This window comes from Bufo gargarizans, chromosome 7 (genome assembly GCF_014858855.1).
Source record: "Bufo gargarizans isolate SCDJY-AF-19 chromosome 7, ASM1485885v1, whole genome shotgun sequence".
In the NCBI taxonomy this organism is placed as follows: Eukaryota; Metazoa; Chordata; class Amphibia; order Anura; family Bufonidae; genus Bufo; species Bufo gargarizans.
This window is the reverse complement of record NC_058086.1, coordinates 200,105,144-200,126,098: the sequence shown is the minus strand read 5'-3', so window position 1 is coordinate 200,126,098 and position 20,955 is coordinate 200,105,144. Positions and strand designations below refer to the sequence as shown.

General features: G+C 41.5%; 1 protein-coding gene across 1 annotated transcript in view; it reads right to left on the bottom strand.

The window, feature by feature from the left end:
* Positions 1 to 68: 68 nt before the first annotated feature.
* The window catches only part of LOC122943808 (choline transporter-like protein 1), a 119,845-nt gene continuing 98,958 nt past the window's right edge, over positions 69 to 20,955 (bottom strand). Inside the window, exons 14-16 of the mRNA XM_044301854.1 lie at positions 14,757 to 14,993; positions 9,371 to 9,445; positions 69 to 1,557 (exon numbers count right to left, since the gene is read on the bottom strand). Coding sequence (XP_044157789.1) covers positions 1,534 to 1,557; positions 9,371 to 9,445; positions 14,757 to 14,993 — 336 coding nt within the window. The 3' untranslated portion in view covers positions 69 to 1,533. The remainder of the gene's footprint in view (positions 1,558 to 9,370; positions 9,446 to 14,756; positions 14,994 to 20,955) is intronic.

Here is a 20,955-nt window from a genome sequence, read left to right as displayed (position 1 = left end):
ATAAAAGCCACACAGAATTGTTATTATATGAAATGACATTCATTCCGAGTTGCAGAAAAATACATGGAGACAGTTAAAGCATTTTTTATTTATTTATTTTTCTGTTTTCCTACAAAAGTCATTAAAAACAAGACATCTTAAAGAAAAGACATATGCAAATGTATATTTTCCAAAATAAATGCCGCTGTCAAAGATGAAGTATCAGGAAAAGAAAACGTCCCTTCCCTTGGATTTACAGTCTCACTTCAGAGAGAAAAAAAAAGGAGTCTATTATTTTCAACAGTGAATAAAAAAGATACTTCTCCTTTGACAGAACCACTGAAATTCAGCAAAAATAAGACATACAGACTTCTCCAACATTATAAATATAGAAACAATTAAAGGCCATTTCTTTTAAAGCTTTTATAGACCACTCAAAAGAAACAGGCCATTGACCAATAACCCAAAAAATGCCACTGGAGGGATTTACGATATAGTCTCAAATTTAGATATTTTTATTTATTTTTTTACAGTAGAGTGAACTGCCACCAAGAAGTATTGCTAAATGAGCCCTGTTCAGTGTGAGAATGTATCCCCTTGATGACGCCACATCAATGAAGTTGCAGTCAGTTCCCTGGAGAGAGAACATTTTACAGATGCCACAAAACAGTGTACACGCCAGTTGTTTTACACCTCTTGCGATGGCATAAATGTTTCTGCATAGACACTCACCAGCAAACCAGTTGTCTGGTAAGGTGACAACTGCAATGAAATAACCTGAGCTCTGCTGGAATAGCAGTTCTAGAATGAAATCGATACAAACATTAACATTTACTGTAATTGTGAGAGCAGGAACAGCAAAACAGCAGGCAACTCACTTTCAGAATATGAGATCTTGGGAATAGATCCTTGTCTTTTGTACATAGGAGAAAAAAGCAGGCTAATTCTTGCTGCAAAACGCCTTGACAGAGTCTACACTGTCATAGACATCCAGCATACGTCAACCTGTACCATAGTTATCAAGGCTACGGTTACTTTTAGTGCAAAATTGCAGGAGTGTACAGAAATTTCAGGTCGGGAGAGGGAAATAGTTGAAGCGACAAAAAACATGAAAAATATATCTGCATTTATTCCCTTATTATCTCCAAGAAGGGTCACAATATTTTAAGAGAATTATATAAAAAAAGAAAGAAAATAAGAACCCTATGGATTTCCTATATTACATTAACATTGTAATAAGGAATACAGAAGCACAGATGGCAGTGTAAAGATTGCCTCTTGTGTATTAAAGCATCAAACCTGACTGAATAGAAGAGGGAAAATATCTACTTCCGCTCGGAAATCTGGTTTCCATTCAAGTTTAGTAGCTTGACCTTTTTCACATGCTGCACAACTAACATAAAAAATTGAATGGTGACAATGCTGCTGGCAGCAACTCATAGGGTACATAGCACAAAGAATGAGATCAACAGGAGAATTATTAACCCTGCTTCTATTTTGGCTGCTTGTGTCTATTTTGGAATGTCAATGGGGTCCGATATTGCTGGGCTAGATTCAAGCTGAACTTGTTCCCGAAGCCTAGAAAACATATAAGGATAATCTTAGATGAAATTCAATTTGGAGAGCACAAAACACAGAAATGGGCAGATGAAAGCAGAACAAGTGGAATAAGTATCACATTACATACCGATTCAAACCAGAAACTGACTAATAGAAGATGTCATCTTGACAATGTTGAAATCGGACTAAGAGTACCTCCAATTACTCTTGGATATTGGTAATGTAAAAATGGGATTTAAATGATCAAGTCTCTGAAGATCAGCTACTAATGTAAATCCCAGTGTCAAGGACCAAAACCAGTAAAAAGAATAGGCGACGAGCTATTCCTAGTGTCATATCAGAGCTATGCTTGTTAGTCTCTGTTGCTGTGTATATACCTCTCAGATCCCTCCTTGGTGTGCTGTAATCCTCCTTCTCTATACCCATTAATTAGGGATGAGCGAACTTGTGTTTTCAAGTTCGACGTACAAGGTTTACGTTCTGTAAGAATTAGACCCATAGAACCATAACTTATGGTCTGTAGTAGCAGAATCAATAACGGAATTTAGATAACCCTAACCTTTTACGCCGAACTTGAAAACAGAAGTTTGTGCATCCCTACTCTTAATGTGATCGCACTGTGTATGGATAAACAATGGTTGAAATGGCTGCAGCTCTCACCTCTGACTTTAATCCACGAAGCACGGAAAAAAGGCCAGAACTGGGCCTAATAGAATATCCATAAGAAAGAGAGAATCCAGCTTCTTGTGGAGTAAAAAATAGTTCTTTATTGGCTCATCATATAATCCACCAAAATCACAGGAAAAAGATGTACAGTAAGGGCTGCATTCTGTAGCCCGAAACGCGTTACTGTACATCTTTTTCCTGTGATTTTGGTGGATTTTATACGATGAGCCAATAAAGAACTATTTTTTACTCCATAAGAAGCTGGATTTTCTCTTTCCACTGTGTATGGATGTAACAGACCCAATGGGAATGGGCAAAAAAGTCATACTAAGGCTACTTTCACACTTGCGTTCAGAGCGGATCCGTCTGAGACGGATCCACTCATATAATGCAGACGGTGGCTCCATTCAGAACGGATCAGTCTGCATTATATTGTTAAAAAAATTTCTAAGTGTGAAAGTAGCCTGAACGGATCCGTCCAGACTTTACATTGAAAGTCAATGGGGGACGGATCCGTTTGAAGATTGAGCCATATTGTGTCATCTTCAAACGGATCCGTCCCCATTGACTTACATTGTAAGTCTGGACGGAGCCGCACGCCTCCGCACGGCCAGGCGGACACCCGAACGCTGCAAGCAGCGTTCAGGTGTCTGCCTGCTGAGCGGAGCGGAGGCTGAACGCTGCCAGACTGATGCATTCTGAGCGGATCCGCGTCCACTCAGAATGCATTAGGGCTGGACGGATGCGTTCGGGGCCGCTTGTGAGCCCCTTCAAACGGAGCTCACAAGCGGACACCCGAACGCTAGTGTGAAAGTAGCCTTACTAAAGAGGCTCTGTCACCAGGATCAATCCTATTAAACCAGACATACCGACTGGTAGGGCTCATCATGCTGAATAAAACGATACCTTTCTATTGTCTGTATGATAAACAGCTGCAGAGAGATCTGCTTTTTATTCATATGCAAATGAGCAATTGGAGCACCAGGAGGTTCGGGTTGAATCATTTGAGCACTGCTTTGTAACACCCCCTGTTCTCTGCAAATTCCCCCTCCCTTTGATTGACTGTGCCGTTCAGTATTCAGCGCAGGTGCAGTAAGGAAGTCGGCAGCCAGTGAGCTTCCTTCCTTCACTATGCCTGCGCCAAATACTAAACGGCACAGGCGCGAGATTTTCCATGCACTCAGGGCCGGCAGGAGGATGCGAGCACTGCCTGGCCCTGTCAATCAAGACTTGGAGGGAAGTGACAGAGGTGGAAGAACTGAGCCTCTCCTAGAGGCTAATTTGCATATTATAAAAGTTACATTTATGGAGTAACGGGGGCATAGATAAAACTAGGAATAGGCTAGTTAGGTTCAGCTGACATTAGCACATCGCTAATGTCAGCCAGTTTCATTTAGGTATTTCTGGTGACAGAAACCCTTTAATGCTATAGCTTAGTCAGTGCTCCAGACTAAAAAAAATACCTAGTAGCCATTGGCTCCTGAACTGAAAAATTTAGGAGCCAAATCAAATTTTTAGCCTGTTGGCTCTCAACAGAAGTCCCAACGACTCAACATTGGATCAACAAGGTTGATCAGATTTATAGATTAGAAGAGATTTCACATTGGGAGTTGAGATCAAGACACACTTTCCTCCTAATTTGGTCTCCCTGGAAAGAATATAGGAATTTCTCCTAACCCACCCCCCCTACACTGAGTATTTATCCCTGTGAGTAAATCGAACACGGCTTAGTAACTAAAGTACACTGATACGCTGACACCACCTCATGTCTTGTTTCAGTTGTTACTGTTAAGTTTTATAACTTATTTTAGCAATAACTCATATCCTCATTGTGAGACGGATAGGGGCGTTACCCCGCCCTGTCCATTCATGTATGTAACTCATATGTCTGTATTACATTTGCCTGAGATATGACTTCATGCTTATGGATATGTGTGATCATTTGATAAAAATAGTTAATATAAAAAAAAAAAAAAAACCATCAAATTTTGCTAAATGCACGCAGCTTTTTTTTTTTTTTTTTGCGCGGTATTGAGTATCGCAATACTTTTTTATGGTGACGAAACTGAATCAAAATTTTGGTATCTTGACAACGCTATGCCGATCATATCGGCGTAGGGTTGTTTTGATACCAAAATTTTGATTCGCTTTCGTCACCATAAAAAAGTATTGCGATACTCAATACCGCGCAAAAAAAAAAAAAAAAAAAAAAAAAAAAAAAAAGCTGCGTGCATTTAGCATTTTATGAAACATTCGGCCCATAATAGAACAGTCCTATCCTGTTTTTTGGGGTGACAAGGTGACTAAAAAACGGCGAATGCTCACCGCATAGGAGATATTATATTTATAATTTAATAGTTTGGACAGCGCTATGTAATATGTTTATTTATTTATTTTTTATATATTTTATATGTAAAATTGGGAAAGGGGGGATTTAAACTTAATATTTTAGGGTACTTTCACACTAGCGTTTTTCTTTTCCGGCATAGAGTTCCGTCCTAGGAGATCTATACCAGAAAATAACTGATCAGGTATATATATCCCCATGCATTCTGAATGGAGAGCAATCTGTTCAGGATGCATCAGGATGTCTTCAGTTCAGTCATTTTGACTGATCAGGCAAAAGATAAAACCGCAGCATGCTACGGTTTTATCTCCGGCGAAAAAAACTGAAGATTTGCCTGAACGCAGGGAAAATAATAGCATTCTTTAATACAGAATGCATAGTAGAAGGTCAATATAATAAACATTGGTGGCGCAGTGCGCCCCCCCCAACACCCCAGTATGATAAACATTGGTGGCGCAGTGCGCCCCCCTCCCAATATAATAAACACTGGTGGCGCAGTGCGCCTGCCCCAATATAATAAACATTGGTGGCGCAGTGCGCCCCCCCCAACACCCCAGTATAATAAACATTGGTGGCGCAGGACCTGTCAAAGGACCTGTGGTGACATCACTGTGCTCATCACATGATCCATCACCATGGTAATGGACCATGTGATGAGCTCAGTGACGTCACCACAGGTCCTGAAGAAAGAACAGGATACCGCCAGCTACGCGATCAACTGGAGGAGGCGAGTTCATTTTTTTTATTATTTTTTAACCCTCATTGGCACTTCCCACTGAGCCACCAATGTTTCTTATACTGGGGTGTTGGGGTGTTGAGGGGGGGGGGGGGGGGTGCACTGTGCTACCAATGTTTCTTATACAAATACAGGAGGCGGGTGCCGGAATCAAATAGCCGGCACCCGACCTTTGTGACAGGGAGCTGCGATCAGCGGCAGTTAACCCCTCAGGTACCGCACCAGAAGGGTTAACTCAACTGCAGCTGATCGCAGCTCCCTGTCAGAGGTCGGGTGCCAGCTATTTGATTCCGGCACCCGCCTCCTGTATTTGTATTACAGGTCAGTTTTCTTCATTGGTGGCGCAGTGGCCACAGCCCCTCCCCTCCTCCTCCTGTCTCTCTTCTTATTGGCAGAGGCGGCAGCACAGGGGGGAGGGAGAGACTCCTTCTCCACTGCGCTGCTGAGAAGAACATCGGCGGCGGGGCAGAGAACTATCATCTCCTGTGCCCACCGCTGTATTCAGAGCTGCGGCGGCGGGTCTAGTCGCAAATGGCGACAAGACTAAAAAGTCTTGTGGCCATTTGTAAATTCAAAGTCGCATTGGCGACCATTTTGGTCGCCATCTGGAGCCCTGTTAGTGGTATAGTGGTTTACCATTCATGAAGAGATTCCAGGTTTCGGTGCTCGAAATTCTCATTTGCATATGAATAAAATTCAGATTTCTCTGTAGTTGTTTATCATACAGACAAAAGGTATCATTTTCATCAGCCAGCTGCATAGCTGTGTAACAACCCCCCAACCCACCTGATGGCACATGCAGCTCGGCTGGACAGTGCTGCTCAGGTATATGTCTTAACCAGCACATAGTGAAAAGAGAGGAAGGCTAAAAGCTGAATGTTCACTGTGTGTCTAGCTCTGCCTCTGCCAGACAAATGGGAAAGCCATTAGAGAGAGATTTTTGAGGTGAAACATATTCAGAACATTTTTTTCCTAACCATACAAAAACAACAATAATAAAACAAGTAAAAATACTATTCTCTGGAGTGAATGTGAAAGTCTTAAAGCTGGCAGGTGAAGGGACAAGGACAGTAAAAGTCACTGCTGAAATAACTACATGTAAGAAATGCACATGGCTTCTCCTTGTAAGATTTCTGATATTAGGTTTACAGAACACGAGCATGCTGTTATTAACAATGTTCCAGTACTTTTGCACTTCAGAAGAATTACAATGTTCTCTCCCCTCCTGCTGGCCCAAGCGACTACATTGATCTTTCATGCAAGTCTAAGAGGACGTTCCCACAAAGTAGCTGTTCCCTTTGTAGACCTCCTCTGCAGTGGTTCTGGGAAAACTAGCTATGACATGGGCTGGAGTTCCTCTATTCACTGTTTATATATATTTATCAGTATATTAGAAATTCTGTCAGGGGGACATATAGAATATTCTCAAAATGAACTCCGGGTAATATACATATTATGGACACCAGGAAGATACTGATGGGCACAACACAAAATAGACTCCACTAAATATAAGAAATGCAGGACGTAATGTCATCGTGGGAGGGCCTTGTTGTAACAGGCATATGCAGTTCAGCTTCCATACATTCCACAGGAGCTGACAAACTGGATACAGACACCCACATTTATTTGGCATTAGTACAGTATATGGAAGTGCACCTCCAACCTTTAGGATCTGTTCACACTAACTCTTGACTACTGTTTTACTGAACTGAAAAGCTAACGGACAATGATTGATGCTGTGATTTGCTTTCTTATTGACTTTACTCTTTTTTTCACTGGGTAGAAAATGGAAGCTAAGTATGGCCACTTTCAGTGTTTTCCTTTCCGGTATTGAGATCCGTCATAGGATCTCAAAACACGCTTCATTTTTGTCCTCATTCATTGTCAATGGGAACAAAACTGAACGGAATGCTACAGAATGCATTCCGTTCCCAAGACGCACATAAAAGTGCTGCAAGTAGTACTTTTGAGTGTGTCATGCGATACGGAGCGAGACAGATCCGGCATGAAACACAATGTAAATCAATGGTGCATCAGTTTTCTCGGACACAAAATCCATCTTGGCAATTTTAGAGATAATACAACCGGATCCGTTTATAACGGAAATATAATAACGGAAGCGTTTTTTGTTGATCCAAAATGGATCCAGCAAAAACGTAGATGTGAATGTAGCCTATGTTGGAAATTTTCCAGTAACTAATTCCATGGAAATGACTGACATTAAAGTGAAAAACTTTAGTGGGAACAGAACCTTCCAGGTGACTAAAAATACAGATGTGACGATGTGCATGCTATATTAGATAATAGAGCTTTTACATAATTTCATCAAAATACATTACAAACATAACACAAACGGCATGGATCTGACAAGCTGAAAGGAAATGTACAAGCGCCTAGATATAATGCAGCAGTATGTGGTGTAAATGTGTTACCCTAATGGGTTGTCCCATTTGGACATTTAGGGCATGGTATACAATGGACCAGGGCATACAGAAAATAGTAAGCTCTGTATAATATAACATATAACATAAGTATGCTCCACCGAATCCACTAGTTATATTAATGTCCGGACCCGTTAAAGGTCCTCTTTAAAGTAAATGCAATAATACACTCATTGACAAAAAAAAAACACAAAAAAAACTGCCGCAAAAACTCAGCATGCAGTTACAGATATGTAAATGATTACAGGTGTGGTCCGATTAGGCACTGGTTCTTGCTGCTCTATACAAAAGGCTCTCAGAGGCTACTTTTTGGTAGTGTACCTCTTGGTGAGAGATCACTGACTGCTAGACATGCCTCTACGATGCATTGAAAGACATTTTGCCCAGTTGACAGACTGAGAGGGGTCACATCACTGAAATGAAAAAAGTGGGATTATCATTTTGAGGAACTGCCCACCACCTAGGCCATTCTGACCTAGCTGTTAGGAGGTGTTGGAAGCAGAAGTTACAGGATGCCCCAGGCACTTAGCAGTAGGAAATTTGGTGTCATGTGCACCCACATGTTCTGCCATTGACAGCCAGCCACCATCACCTTTGTTTGCAATGAGGTCGTGAACTAGAAGCTTGGACTGCTGAGAAATGGAACCGTATCATGTTTAGCAACGAATCGAGGTTCAGTTTGGGATGACAGTTGGGTTAGAGTATGGAGGCCTGGTGGTGAGCGCTTCAATCCTTCCTTTTCTATAAAGCGACACACTGCCCCAAATGCCGGAGTGATAATCTAGGGAGCAATTGCATACGACAGTCGGTTGCCTCTTATGCCAGGACTTCCATCTGGAATTCTTCAGCAGAATAATGCTCACCACACAGCAACAGTTTGCCAGGAATGTCTTCCCAAGATTGCAACACTTCCTTGGCCTGCCCAGTTGCCAGATTTATCGCCAATCGAACATTTATGGGAACAGCTGGGATCTAGAGCCCCAGCTTCATAATCTGTGGACAAATGTGCTGCAGAATACCATACGGAACCTGTATGCCTCCATGCTCAACCATATCTCATCTTGTATCCAGGCTAGAGGTAGCCCAGCAGGGTACAAGAGCCTTCTTTGTATTGTACAGTTTTCCCCAATAAACTTATCCTTTTACTCTAATATTGTAATCACTTACATATATCATCGTTACATTCACACATATAAAGTGTCATTACATTCCAACAACTCCTTTTAGGTGCAGTTTTTTATTATTATTTTTTTTTTTTTTGCAATGAGTGTTTTTGTACCTTCCTACTTTCTGGCCATAGAATTTGCAGTGCATTAGCCAATACAGTGTTTAACAGACATGTCCATGACCATTAACATAATAGAAATGTTACCTCTACAAGAGGTTATATACTAAGGTTCTCCCACTAGGAAGAGGCAGGAACAATTTCTTTCAGCTTGCCTTTACAGGTAATGGTCTCAGCTGTGACAAATACTCTGCTAGCCAGCTGATGGGCAAGCAGATAAGCAAGAAAAAGAGAACATCTTGTGTGACGCAGACAACAAAGAAGTCACCAGAAGAAGCCCAGTCAGTGAAGAGAGATAGGGGCAGGAAGTAAAAGTGAAATTCTTGGAGCATGGTCATCTCCTTGCCTGCACCTACCATCGGTTTTAGCTCCCTGCCCTCTGCTCCACTACCCGTCTCTTTCATTCCTCTTCTACTGTTTTCCACAAATTCCTAGAATTAAATATTGGGCAAAGCAATTAATAAATGCTGAATAAAATTCAATAAAAAATAACCACAAACACAACTTAAAAACAAATATATCCTTAAAAGGTAATTTGTCACCACCGTACAGTATTACAACGAATCGACTTTGGATGAAGCAGCCGAAGTCGATTCGCTCATCCCTAATGGTAACCCTTAGGCCTCTTTCATACGGGCGTTGCGGGAAAAGGTGCGGGTGCGTTGCGGGAACATGCACGATTTTTCAGTGCGAGCGCAAAACATTGTAATGCGTTTTGCACGCGCGTGAGAAAAATCGGCATGTTTGGCACCCAAACCCGAACTTCTTCACAGAAGTTCGGGCTTGGGATCGGTGTTCTGTAGATTGTATTATTTTCCCTTATAACATGGTTATAAGGGAAAAGAATAGCATTCTGAATACAGAATGCATAGTACAATAGCGCTGGAGGGGTTAAAAAATAAAATAAAAAAATGAACTCCCCTTAATCCACTTGTTCGTGCAGCCGGCATCTCTTCTGTCTTCATCTGTGAGCAATAGGACCTTTGATGACGTCACTGCATTCATCACATGATCCATCACCATGGTGATGGATCATGTGATGAGCGTAGTGACGTCATCAAAGGTCCTATTGCTCACAGATGAAGACAGAAGAGATGCCGGCTGCACGAACAAGTGGATTAAGGGGAGTTCATTTTTTTATTTTATTTTTTAACCCCTCCAGCGCTATTGTACTATGCATTCTGTATTCAGAATGCTATTATTTTCCCTTATAACCATGTTATAAGGGAAAATAATAATGATCGGGTCTCCATCCCGATCGTCTCCTAGCAATTGTGCGTGAAAAATCGCACCGCATCCGCACTTGCTTGCGATTTTCACACAGCCCAATTCACTTCTACGGGGCCTGCGTTGCGTGAAAAAACGCACAAAATAGAGCATGATGCAATTTTCACGCAACGCACAAGTGATGTGTGAAAATCACAGCTCATGTGCACAGCCCCATAGAAATGAATGGGTCCGGATTCAGTGCGTGTGCAATGCGTTCACCTCACGGATTGCACCCGCGCAGGAATCTCGCCTGTGTGAAAGGGGCCTAACAGGTTGCAGCTGCACGAAGCACCTGTCTCTGCTTTTTTAAATATGCTCATGTGAACAGCCCCATAGAAATGGATGGGTCCTGATTCAGTGCGGGTGCAATGTGTTCAACCCGCGCGGAAAATTTGCCCATGTGAAAGGGGCCTTATTCAGCAGTCCTATAACTTCTAGGCCAGGGGGGCATTCTGGGAGTCTTTCCTTTCATAAACCCGGAGCCTATGGGTGTACTCGGAGGTACTCTCGCACAGTTTGCTTATTTTAATTCTGTACTGTACTTTTTTTTTACCAAGGCCCATATGCAGCAAGAGGCCCTAACATGTCATCATCTCTGCTGCATTTACAGGGGTCCAACCAAGAGGTCTAGCATATGAGGAACTAGGGTTTTGGGAAACAAACTGCTTGGCGTCAAATTTATGAAATCTTCAAAGAAAAAGATTTTGAAAAAAATCTATTTCTCTGAAGCCCAAACAACAATCAATCTGGCATCAAACTCAGGAATTTGGGGCACATATTCTTCAGAAGGAGGGACACCTTATCTGCAGTACTACTCATGTATTGCTACAAATAATAGTCCAGAATGGTGGTGATAGATTCCTTTAAAACACTGTCCAACTATTTTTTTAATGAAATTCTTCATTTTTCCTCAATGTATTTGATCAGAGCCAGTTTAACTAGTTTAGGCCCACTTGCCAGTTAACCAGTTAAGGACCGATCACAGATGATCCAGGTCTCTAAAGGCTGCTTTCTGACTAGGCAGCTGAATGTCAGGTCCCCTGCTTGCAGAGACAGAGGGGAACCTGAGACAAAAGACAGAAAAAGTTTTCACTGCTTCAGTCTTCTCTAGTGCTCAGTGAGCGCTGTGTAAAGAATAGAGGAAGCACCGCTCCCATTATCTGAAATGTCACATGATCACTGGGATTCTGGTGCAAAGTGGTTGCGGCTGGGTCTAACTAGCCTTAACCGTGCCAACTGTCAATGGGCAGACTTCCTGGTAACTGGCTAAGGGCTCATTCAGAAGACCGTATGCGTTTTGCGGTCTGCAAATTGCGGCTGGCCCTATGATAGAAATACCGTATTTATCGGCGTATAACACGCACTTTTTCCCCCTGAAAATAGGGGGCAAATGATGTATGCGTGTTATACGCCGATATAATGTTAAGAAGCCATGTTTTTACATACCGAATGTATAACATTAAGACGGCGCAGCGCCTGGCGTAGCTCCCTCCTCATGCGCCACCTGTCCCAGCTCCCTCTGTCATGCGGCGCCTGCCCCAGCTCACTCTGTCATGCGCCGCTTGCCTGTTCATTCATAAAGTGAGATAAGCAGGCAGGCGGCGCATGAGGAGGGAGCTGGGGCAGGCGGCGCATGAGGAGGGAGCTGGGGCAGGTGGCGCATGAGGAGGGAGCTGGGGCAGGCAGCGCATCAGGAGGGAGCTGAGACAGGCGGCGCATGACCGAGGGAGATGCCGGTCTGCGCCGTCTTAATGTTATACATCCGGTACTACAGTAAGTACCGTACAATTAGATATAGAGTCAGATTGAATGTTTAACAGTTGCGGGGCCCGGTGTATTAGAGTAGAGTCACTGCACCGGGCCCCGCCATGAGTGTTCCCGCCTCCTCTCTCCACACTTATCCATCTGATGGGGGATCTGTAGATGACACTTATGGGGATCTGTGGATGACATAAGTGTCATCCACAGAGCCCCATAAGTGTCATCCTTTTACATTATTTACCTTATAAGTGGTATTAATATTAATAAAAAAAAGTTCTGAGCTACCCTTTTTTTCCTGAAATTTCCCTCTTAAAATGAAGGTGCGTGTTATACGCCTGTGCGTGTTATACGCCGATAAATACGGTACCTATTCTTGACGGAAGTACAGTCCGCATCTTTTGCGGCCCCATTTATCAAACATGAGACATTTGATAAATGTCACATAAGGTAAGCTAATGCATACTCAAGCAAAACAGACTTCAAATACATGATAAGTTCCACCATTATTCGTATTTTGGGTGTGTGAAGTGGCCCAACTGCAGGTTGAAGTAGATCACTATGATGCTGTTCGTTCAGGTCTGTAATCTTGCCGTATACACACACAAACAGCTCACTGAAAAACTGTTGCTGAAGTGAATTATAGCAAAGCTAGCCAAGACCTGATTAAATGAAAGTGGCCATGTAATAAATGAAAATTTACAGTAGACAATGACAAATGCAAATAATTTCATTTAGGGTAATATATGACCAGACAAAGATAGCTAAAAGTATGGTAGCATTTTTACTATTTTTTTAGTATTCTAAAATAGCACAAGTTATGTGCATACAAAAGGATATAAAAAGAAATCTGAATTATACATAAAAAAATAAAGTCACCAGCCATAAAATAAGGAACTTAAGTCATTAAACTAATGCGTGTGCAAAACAGACAACAGCTATTGAATATGTATGCCCAACTTTAGTTAAAAGATGGGAGGCAAAGAGTAGCCTGATATGTGAAGAGTCATCTTTCTCTAAAAAGACAAATTACAAAGTTTCTTATATTTGCTTAAACTATTCATTTATGGAAATTAAAGTTAGGCTGGTTTCACACGAGCGAGTTCAACACATTGAACTCGCAGCGCGTGTCTACGGAAGCTCCTGTACTGACGGGGTTGCATAGCATTATATTGATTCATGATGCTATGTAACCCTTAGGCCTCTTTCACACGAGCGTGGCGTGTGAGGGCCCGATAAGATGCGGGTGCATTGCGGTAAAATGCGCGATTTTTCCGCGCGAGTGCAAAGCGTTTTAATGCGTTTTGCACCCGTGTGAGAAAAATCGCCATGTTTGGTACCCAGACCCAAACCCGGACTTCATCACTGAAGTTCAGGTTTGGGTTAGGTGTTGTGTAGATTTTATTATTTTCCCTTATAACATGGTTATAAGGGATGATATTAGCATTCTTAATACAGAATGTAAAGTAAAATAGTGATGGAGGGGTTAAAAAAAAAAAATGTTTACTTACCAGCTCCATAGCTGACGGTCTCTGTTCTATCTTCAGGACCTGGCAAAAGACCTTTGGTGATGTCGCTATGGTCCAATCACATGGTTCATCAGGTCCTTAGCCAGCAGCTCAACATTACAGAAGAAGACAGAGATCCGCAACTACGCGATCAAGTGGACTCTGAGTTAATTTTTTTTATTTTTAACCCCTCCATCACTATTTTACTTTGCATTCTGTATTCAGAATGCTATTATTTTCCCTTATAACCATGTTATAAGGGAAAATAATACAGATCGGGTCCCCAGCCCGATCGTCACCTAGCAACCATGCGTGAAAATTGCACCGCATCCGCACTTGCTTGCGGATGCTTGCAATTTTCAAGCGGCCCCATTCACTTCTATGGGGCCTGCGTTGCGTGAAAATCGCAGAATATAGAGCATGCTGCGATTTTCACGCAACGCACAAGTGATGCGTGAAAATCACAGCTCATATGCACAGCCCCATAGAAATGGATGGGTCAGGATTCAGTGCGGGTGCAATGCGTTCAACCCGCGCGGAATACTCGCCCGTGTGAAAGGGGCCTTAGGCCTTTCACACGAACAATACCGATTGGCTCCAGATGCGTTCAGTGAAACTCACACCATTTTGCAAGCAAGTCAGTTTTGTCTGTGATTGCGTTCGGTTTTTTCCACGCGGGGGCAATGCATTTCGATGCATTTTGCACGCGTGTGATAAAAAACTGAAGGTTTACAAACAACATCTCTTAGCAATCATCAGTGAAAGCTCCATTCAGTTCTATGCATGAAAAACACAGAATATAGAGCATGCTGCGTTTTTCACAGACCCATTGAAATGAATGGGTCAGCATTCAGTGCGGGTGCTATGCGTTCACATCATGCATTGCACCTGCACAGAAAACTCACTTGTGTGAAAGGGGCCTTAGAGTTCTGGAATGTATTGGTTAACACTGACAGCATTATGTCGGTGTTATACAATACATTCCAGAACTCTAAGGGTTCCATAGCATCACAAATCAATATAATGCTAGGTGACCTCGTCAGTACTAAGGAGGTTAGGACAGGAGCTTTCACAGATACACGCTGCGAGTTCAATGCGTTGAACTCGCTCGTGTGAAACCAGCCTTACTCTAACAAATTGTCCAAAATATCATGAAATGACCATAATCATCATGCCACCCTTGTGCAGCAGAGAAGAAGAAACTTACCATTAGAACCTTGTCCATGAAGAATTCTTTTCCTGGACTCCCATCATTATATTTTGTGTCAATAGCAAAGCACAAGAACAGGACATCCACCACCATTTCATAGATGGAGAGGAAGCAGTGTGCGACCAGAAAGGCAAATAGGCAGACAATAATGAGCGGCAATACCCATACTGTGTAGTCTCTCTGGTAGTTGAGCAGCAAAATTCCTGCCAGGCCAGTGGCACTCACTATCAAAATCTACGGCCAAAACAAAGAGGAAAACCATTTTAGAGTACATTTACAAGCCAGATCAGCCACATGACAGGTTAAAATGTTTGATGCTAATTACACAGTATAACTGAATGCTTTAATAGCGTTTAAACCCACACACCTCTAAATACGGCTGCGGTATCACAGCAGAACCACACAAAAACTGCTGCACCAAACATAAAACACTGAAAATATTCTGAAGGATACCGCGCAGTATCCTTCAGAATATTTTCAGGTTAAAATGTTCATTGAACATTCTGAAAATATGCTTCCAATGACTCGCGCATGTGGACAATCTTTTACAGCTGTCAGAAAGCACATTGGTTAATGGCAACTGAGAACCAGGCTGACAATACACTAAGCGGTGGAGGAAATGTTAACATTTTGTGCTGCAGCAAAATGTCATATTTTCTTTATTTAGCTTATAAAACAAACTGCGCAGTAGGAGGATTTGTGACCTGTAGAACACATAAAGGCTCATTTACCACCACCAGCAAAGGGCACAAACAAGATGACATCCCCAGCGACAAAGGATAGGTTTTGCTTCAATTAGTGTATTTCACAGCGGCTGTCTTAATTGTGAACAGGTAAGAAGGCTGGGAATATGGAAATACATATACACTTGGCCTAGTGCAGGCATGCTCAACCTGCGGCCCTCCAGCTGTTGCAAAACTACAACTCCCAGCATGCCTGAACAGCCTACAGCAGGGCATGGTGGGAGTTGTAGTTTTACAACAGCTGGAGGGCCACAGGTTGAGCATCCCTGCACTAGGCCAAGTGTATGATTTACTATAGAGGCTATAGCATTTATCAACCCGCTTCTTAGAAAGGAAACAGTGGACCATTTGACAAGTGTCGGTTCACGGTAGACTGCTTTACTGATCATTTGTGATTCATGCACCATGGAAAGAAAAACCACATAAAATGCCTTTCCGAGGTTTCAGTCTTGGAAGACAACAACATCGTTCATCACAGAAAGAGCTTTTGTCACAAGGGCTTTTCAGGAGGCGGCAGCCAAATCTACAGATCAGACATAGCTACTGGTGTATGAGACAAAATTAGTAGTCTAGTAGTGTGTTTTGCGCCTCCTCATAAAGCTTAAATGGGGTTTTTAGATTTTGACACTGATGACCTATTCTCAGGATAGGATAGGTCCTCCGTATCTCATCGGAGGGGGTCTGACACCAGCCGTTTTGAGAAGGCAGCGGTGCTCCTGTGAGAGCTGTGGCCTTCTTGAAGCTTACCAAGCACAGCACTGTACATTGTATAGCGGCTGTGCTTGGTATCGCGCTCAGCCCCATTAACTTCTATGGGGCTGAGCAGTGCCTGGCCCACGTGACACAAGAAGGGGTCGTCTCTTGGCCTAGAAAAAGGTGCGAGAAGGCTGCGGCGCTGCTGCCTTCTTGAACAGCGGATTGGTGGGGATCAGATACTGATGATATATCCTGAGAATAGGTCATTAGTATAAAATCTTGGAAAACCATGTAAAGAGGTTTTCTGATTTTATGGGAAGTGATATAGTTTTCAAATATACATGTATTTAAAATTTTGCTCACAGACCTTTATTATATCCATAATATAATAAGACTAAACATAGCATTCATCATGTGACCCCAGGAATTCAATTAACTTTCTTGCTATCTTTCAGCTAATGCACTGTGGAGCAGATCATCATATTAAATACTATTACTCTTTGCAGTATACAGTACTTATCATCATGTATGTCAGCATCTGTGTAGGAGTAGATCTGTGCCTGTCAGACAGGCAGCCATGTTTTATAATATTACCTACAAATAGGCAGCCATTTTATAAATCACCTAGAGACAGGAAGCCATGCAAATACACACAGTAATGTAGTATGCTAATAACCACAATAATCATTATTTCACCATTAGTCTTATTTGGTTATTACATGGATGCGTCCTGTATGCTGACACAGCACAGGTAGGTCATATAACCCAGTTGCTTACTAATTGTCAGGGGTCACACGACTGAAGCCATGTTTCAGTTAGGCCATGGATACATTACACTGGACTGATCCATGGACTATATGATTCTACTGTGCAGGTATGGATCAAATGCCTGATCTGAATGGTACTGTATGAATACAGAACTTTAAATACATTTATATTTTTAGATTGTATGATTTCCTATTATATAAACAAGTAAAAAAATATGGAATGACCCCTTAATGGCCTGCATATTTAGGACATTAAGCAATTTAACTACCATATATTCTCTGGTCAGTAAGATTGCAATAATATCAAATTCAGACACATAAAATTTCTTATTATAAAAATTCTTTAAAAAAAAGAATGTGTGTCAGTATTCTAAGAACCATTACTTTTTTTAAACATTTTCTTCAAGACAGCTGTGTTACTAAAAGTATACTATAAATGTGGGTGGCACTCAAAATATCTGGGGTAGCATATAATGATCACACTGTTAATGTTGCTGTTAAAAAACGAATTTATTAATGTTATAAATATAAAAACGTTGGTATGAGTAAAGTCAGTATAAAAAATGAAAAAATATAAAAAGGGTATGGTGGGTCCACTTAAGATAAGGCAAAGTACAAAATAGTCGAACAAAAGGAGAACATGATACAGAGGTAATAGATACTGCTAAAGTCTGAGTTATCGTTGTTGTCCAGTAGGGGGAGCAATTACATCAAAGAAATGGTTAGTAATCCAGATTCACTGGGGGAGTAAAAAATGTGATACAAAGTTACAAAGTTGTATATAAACTTCCCCTGAGTTGGTAACTCAGTGTCAGTTTTGTAGCAATGCAGGTTAGACGCTTTATCCTGTTCACTGCTATGCCATTAAGAAATGGGGAGTAAAAAGGTATATATTGCAAACAGCATATATTGAAAAAAGCAGAGACAGGTGCTTTGTGCAGCTGCAACCTGTTAGGCCCCTTTCACACGGGCGAGATTCCTGCGCGGGTGCAATCCGTTAGGTGAACGCATGCACACGCACTGAATCCGGACCCATTCATTTCTATGGGGCTGTGCACATGAGCTGTGATTTTCACGCATCACTTGCGCGTTGCGTGAAAATCGCAGAAAGCTCTATATTGTGCGTTTTTCACGCAACGCAGGCCCCATAGAAGTGAATGGGGCTGCGTGAAAATCGCAAGCATCCGCAAGCAAGTGCGGATGCAGAGCGATTTTCACACATGGTTTCTAGGAGACGATAGGGATGGGGACCCGATCATTATTATTTTCCCTTATAACATGGTTATAAGGGAAAATAATAGCATTCTTAATACAGAATGCTTACTAAAATAGGGCTGGAGGGGTTAAAATAAAATAATGCATGGGGATGGTTCATGTGATGGACCATGTGATGAGCGTAGTGACGTCACCGCAGGTCCTTTTTCCTCCTGGGCATCAAAGAAGACGACAGAAGAGAAGCCGGGCTGCGCGAACAAGTGGATGAGGCGAGTTAAATTATTATTATTTTTTATTTAACCCCTCCATCCCCATTTTATTAGGCATTCTGTATTAAGAATGTAAGAATGCTATTATTTTCCCTTATAACCATGTTATAAGGGAAAATAATAAAATCTATAACACACCTAACCCAAACCCGAACTTCTGTGAAGAAGTCCGGGTTCAGACACCAAACATGCAGATTTCTCTAGTGTGCAAAAAGCATTAAAATGCTTTGCACTCGCGCAGAAAAATCTGTGAGTCACTGATGAAGGGACTTTGCGTCCCGAAACGCGTCTGAGAAAAGAAAGGGTCCACTCCATATCCAAGTGATCACTAAGGATTAAAAGTAAAGGATTTCTACAGTATCTAATACTCAACTGCCTCTTGCTTCATTATACGGAGCCTTTGGGTCACCTGATCAGAGCCCTGAGTCACGCGGACAACTAAGTCACTATACCCGGAAATACATGCCGCTAGCAACGAGGAACGCCGACTACTACAACCACATACATCGCAGCGCCGATCTTCAGCCACGAGACAAGCAAACAAGAAAACACCACCGGAGAAGAATCGTCAACACAGGGAACTCTGCAAAGGGGAAGGCCAGTGCCACAGACTACGCGGGACGCTGCATCTAGGCACATCCTCAGAACGGCATTTTCCCCAGAAATGCGAATTACCCTATTATCACTGATATTGAAAGGTGAAGTACTGTTCTGGCGACAATAATTTGATTGTGGCATATGAAGTAACATATTCGGCGACAGCGGCTGTATTGTGGTTTGTGAAACTGTTACCCTGGTGACATTTATCATAATATGGCGTGTACATTACGGGGACTTTCCATTTAATCATTGGAATCACGGGCTCAAACTGTTGAATCCAAGCTGCTACAATTTAGCACCTCCAACATTGGGACTGTTTTTATGCATTGTTTTAAATATATATGTGCACTACTATACAGTCATAGTCAGCATTTGTATTTGAGGAGCCGTTTTATCATTTTTAGCGATAGAGTTGAGGAGCTGCTATACTATTTATCAATTAATTTTTATCTTTTAAACTATTTTAATCAATAAACAAACATGTATCCAGTTGAAAAGCGAGTGCCTGCTAAATTTTGAATATTATTGCACATTATATTTATGATGGGTTGGAATTATTCTTGTTGCGTGATGCCTTGTAGAATCGTGAACTATGGTATATGTGTGGTTGGATAGGTGTGATGGTCCGTGTGAGTAAAGTGCACTGACTTGTGAATTAAGCGCAATGGAGTGTTATGTAGCTGTGTATGTGTTTTGTTATTCTATTAATTGCTGGTCTTGTAGAATCAAAAAGGTAAAAAGTGAAGGGATCAATTTGTGGATAAAATTGGTATTCTCTTTGTTTGTTCTTGGTGTGTATTGCCTGATGGATTCATAGACTATGGTGTGTGTAGGGTTGGGTAAGTGTGATAGTCCGTGTATGTAAAGTGCACTGGTCTGTGGGTTAAGTGCAATAGAGTGTATTGTTGATATATTTTATGTTTTTTTATTTTCTATTGGTTTCTGGTGATAGAATACTGTGAAAGAGTTTATCTAGTGAGTGTGATATGTATATGATAAATGTTATGAAAAAAATAAATAAAAAATTATATATATATATATATATATTATAGATTTTTATGTGTTGAGTGATTGTGGAACTGGAGATAGGGTTGAGATAATAGAGTTGTTTTTGTGTGTTGTATATTTATTTGCCTATTTTAGAATATATATCCTGTGTTACTACTTGTTTTTCCAGGATGAGCTGATCTTTTTCTTGGTACCATTTTGAGTTGCCTACAACTTTTTGATCTTTTTATTCTATTTTAGTTTTTGAGGATAGGCATTCACTTTGCAGAATAATGATGTAATAATTTTACAGCTTGTTTTTAAGTTTTATTTTTGCACCTTTTTTTTTTTATGAAAGGTGCAGATTATTTTTTAATGTGATTTACACAATTTTTTTTTTTCTAAAACTGTTCATTCAAAAGGTTCATTCACACGTCCGCAAAATGGGTCCGCAACCGTTCCGAAATTTTGCGGAACAGGTGGGGACCCATTCATTTTCAATGGCGCCGGAATGTGCTGTCTGCATCCGCATTTGTGGATCCGCATTTCCGTTCCGCAAAAAAATAGAACATGTCCTATTCTTGTCCGCATTGCCGATGTCTGTGTTTTGCGGATCTGCAAAACACATACAGAAGTGTGAATGGACCCTTAATCACACTAGAGGACTTGAACATCAAAACTTCTAATCACTGATTGATAAATACTTCTGTGCTACAGTGTATTATACTGGCCATTGAACATCTGGCTGCAATAGCAACTAAAGGAGTCGCTATTAGCACAGCCTAGTATTGTTAAATAGTAAGGCCCCGTATTGTATCTATCAGCGTCTAAAAGTATCGATTGGGTATCGATACTTCGATACCCGGTGCAACTCTAGTTGCTATTGCAGCCAGATGTTCTTTAAAGGGAATCCGTCACC